This window comes from Octopus bimaculoides, chromosome 20 (genome assembly GCF_001194135.2).
Source record: "Octopus bimaculoides isolate UCB-OBI-ISO-001 chromosome 20, ASM119413v2, whole genome shotgun sequence".
Taxonomy (NCBI): Eukaryota; Metazoa; Mollusca; class Cephalopoda; order Octopoda; family Octopodidae; genus Octopus; species Octopus bimaculoides.
In genome coordinates this window covers 8689768-8693713 of record NC_069000.1, presented here as the reverse complement: position 1 = coordinate 8693713, position 3946 = coordinate 8689768, and the positions used below count along the sequence as shown (strand labels likewise).

The 3946-nt window shown below is 39.6% G+C and overlaps 1 protein-coding gene across 1 annotated transcript in view; it reads left to right on the top strand.

The window, feature by feature from the left end:
- The first annotated feature begins 1869 nt into the window (after positions 1–1869).
- Positions 1870–3946, top strand: part of LOC106877579 (cilia- and flagella-associated protein 91) — a 15237-nt gene continuing 13160 nt past the window's right edge. Inside the window, exons 1-2 of the mRNA XM_014926517.2 lie at positions 1870–2378; positions 3375–3451. Coding sequence (XP_014782003.1) covers positions 2309–2378; positions 3375–3451 — 147 coding nt within the window. The 5' untranslated portion in view covers positions 1870–2308. The remainder of the gene's footprint in view (positions 2379–3374; positions 3452–3946) is intronic.

Sequence of the window (3946 nt, the reverse complement as noted above, 5' to 3'; positions counted from 1 at the left end):
ACTCATTAAATAAAAATCCAAGGGGAAATAATTCCAAGGCCAGCTGACACGAATAACGTCCCTTTACTTGTAGTTGCTATGGCGATGATAAATTGGCCCAGGAGTAAGAGATTCAATCGCATAACCTCTAGCCTCTTCGGCAAAATGCTATAAATTCACGCATAATGAATTAGTAACGATTTCTTTATTCGTTTCTTCAAATTCTATCTTTGAAACTGGAGTATATTTATTTATTTATTCACATTGAATCCCAGTATTTGACTGGTACTTAATTTACCGACCCCGAAAGGATGAAAGACAAAGTAGACCTCGATGGAATTACCACTAAGCATTTTGCATGGCGTATTACTGATTCTGATGTGTTAACAATTCTGCCAGCTCGCTAATAATAATAATAATAATAATCCTAAAGCGGTGAGCTGGTAGAATCGTTAACATGCCGGGCGAAATGCTTAGCAGTATTTCGTCTGTCTTTATGTTCTGAGTTCAAATTCCACCGAGGTCGACTTTGCCTTTCATCCTTTCGGAGATCGATAAATTAAGTACCACTTGCGTACTGGGGTCGATCTAATTGACTGCCCCCCTCCCCAAAGATTTCGGGCCTTGTACAGAAAAGAATAATAATAACAATAATCCTTTCTACTAAAGGCACAAGGCCAGAAATTTGAGAGGAGGAGTTAGTCCATTATATCGACTCCAGTCTTTTAAGAACGCATTATGAGGTTTTTGCCCAAACTAAACTAAATGGAGGCGGAGGCGAAGCTGTGTGATATGAAGCTTGCTTCCCAACCATGTGGTTCTAGATTCAGTCCCACTGCGTGGCACCTTGGGCAAGTGTCTTCTATTTAAGCCTCGGGCAGACCAAAGCCTTTTGAGCGGATTTGATAGACGGACACTGAAAGAAACCTATCGTACACACACACACACACGTGTGCTTTGAGTGAGATAAATGAGGACAAGTTTGCATTTCCAGAGCTAGCCTCAGAAGTAATCAATGCAAACACGCTGACAGGCCTCAGGTTGTATACAAACAATTTGTAACAGCTGATCCATTATGTAACTTATGCGGTACGGGACTTTGCAGCTGATATGGCTTCACAAAGCACATAAAAGTACGCAATGAACGAACACTCGATGGCTAATACATGGAAATGAATGCCACATTTCCAACAAAAAAGTGTAAGTTATTTGCCGGCTTTATAAGCCATTGGAGGTTCCATTGTCCATGGTCACACACACACACAAAAAAAAAGATAATAAAGAAATAGAAACAGGGTAATTGACAGTGATGGTCATACAGGTCTAATGAGTCGATAGACATGAATAATATTCTTTTACATCCAATTGCTTCGTCGGTGATAATTTGGCCCGGGAGTAAGAAGCTCAGTCACATGACTTCAAGCCTGCGGATCAAATACCATAATTTCGGACATGGTGAATGTGACAGAATGCAGACAATTTTTGCCCTTCAAGCAGTGATTTCTTTATTCATTAATAATCAGAGCCCTGGGTTTTGTTAATAAATGCTTAAAGGAGAATCTGGATAAACTGGGATTTTCAGAAAGAGAAATCGTCCGGCTAATTCGTACATTACAAGTGCAATCTGTGAGTGGAACAACAAAAATATGCAAGACTTTTCTCAAGTTCCAAATGTGAATTTGTTTTTGTTAACTACATCCCAAAGATGGAGCCTTGTATCTTTGTTGGAAACCGGCTCCCTCCTCAGCGGAAGATTTATAATAGTTAAAACATAGAAGAGACATACATACACCATCATACATACATACATACATACATAAATAAATATGTACGTACATACATAGGTGCATATACATTCACGCTAGGGCGCGGGGCACGGCACACTGATTAAAGGTGAGAAAAATACGTTGTTGCTCACAAACCTCATGGTTTCGTAATTACAGATAGCGATTGTCGTAGTCGCATTAGAGTTGTTTCCCCTTGTCTTGTAACCACAGCAACTATCATAAACTTTTTTTTCTTCTGTTTCCGTGTATTCCATCTGCATCCTATCCGACGACAATACACACACTTACACAAACATATATATATAGTGAGAATTTACCAAAAAACATACACACACACACACCACACATCCAGTGATAAATACGTACGTTCTTGCATACAGTCATCATACAAACATAAATCTATTACAATACATATATATATTTTCTATTAATATTTAACAGAAGCAACAGGGTGATTCAAGGTCGGAGAGTTTCATGCGTTAGCACTCATCAAACATATTATTATTATTATATAGAAAGCGTTGACTTCATTACCTACAAAAATGTCGAGGCACGTACTAAAAGAACGTCTGGTGGTCACCGAAGAAGCCCGACCGCACGACAATATATATGGTAAGTATTAATTGGGCTGGTGCATAATTATTGCGGCTTTTTTTTTTTTTTACAACAAATTTTATTCAACAAAAACAATAACAACATGTAACAAAAGCATCTTTAAATGATTATTCCGGAGCATATTCACCATCTATTTCAATTACTGTTTCCATTTGCTTGGCAGACGATCAGACCGTCATTTAAAGATGTTTTGGTTAAATATTGCTATTGTTTTTTGTTGAAAAAAAGCCGCAATAATTATGCACCAACCCAATACTTTGCTGTAGCTACTGCTGCTGTTGTTGTTGATGATGATGATGGTTAGCACCACGCCCATTCTAGAATAACTAGAAATAAGTGCTAGGCTTACAAAGAATACGTCCTGGGGTCGATTTGCTTGACTAAAGGCGGTGCTCCAGCATGGCCGCAGTCAAATGACTGAAACAAGTAAGAGTATTATTATCATCAAGGCTGCAAGCTGGGAGAAACATTAGCATGCCGGGCGAAATGCTTAGCAGTATTTCGTCTGCCGTTACGTTCTGAGTTCAAATTCCGCCGAGGTCGACTTTGCCTTTCATCCTTTCGGGGTCGATAATTTAAGTACCAGTTACATACTGGAGTCGATGTAATCGACTTAACCCGTTTGTCTGTCCTTGTTTGTCCCCTCTGTGTGTAGCCCCTTGTGGGCAATAAAGAAATAAGAAACATTAGCATACCAGCTGAAATGCTTACAGGCATTTCATTTATCCTTACATTCTGGGTTCAAATTTTGCCAAGTTTGAATGTGCCTTTCATCCACACGGGCTTGAGGAAATAAGTACATGTTTAAGACTGCGGTCGATGTAATTGACCGGTGCCCCCCTCTCCCCCAAAATTTCATTCCTTGTATCTGTAGTGGAAAGGAACGTCACCACCACCATCATCATCACTGTCATCATCACCATCACCATCATCATCATCATTATCGTCATCATCATCATTTTATTTGTGATTTTATTGCTGCCATTTCCACAGACCCAGTTTTCACAGTCAGTGGCGAGAAGGACCACAAGAAGTCGCTGTACAAATCCTTCTTCACAGACTCTAAACTGGTGAGTATATTTACACAGAATACACACAGACACCCAACACACTGATGGCAAATGCCGTCAGCACTGGACTTCATTCTGAAGCAAATGAAAACTGCACTTACTTCTGCTGGACGAGATAGTTTGCGATAGCAGACAACATCATGATATTCCCTATATGTTCACCACAATTAGTTGGCATCATCTAGCTTTATCATTCTTTCTAGCATCCGCACTCAGCTCAAAATTCCCTCAAGACTCCCTTGTTCGAACATATAAGGACACAGATCGTGTTGTACAACCAGCTGGAGACAATGTCTCCTCGGGCTAAATTACAGCAACATTCATCCTAAACCAGGACTGCCATGTTATGTTGGCAAACAATCTTTACTCCAAAGTACTGTTGCTGAATATCTCACGTTGTGAGATTTGAAAATAGTAATTTTCTAAACAGTACAGGTTGTCCTGCAAAAAATTGCAGAACCCTTGTCTATCATTTCCAAAAGGACAGCCACTCTA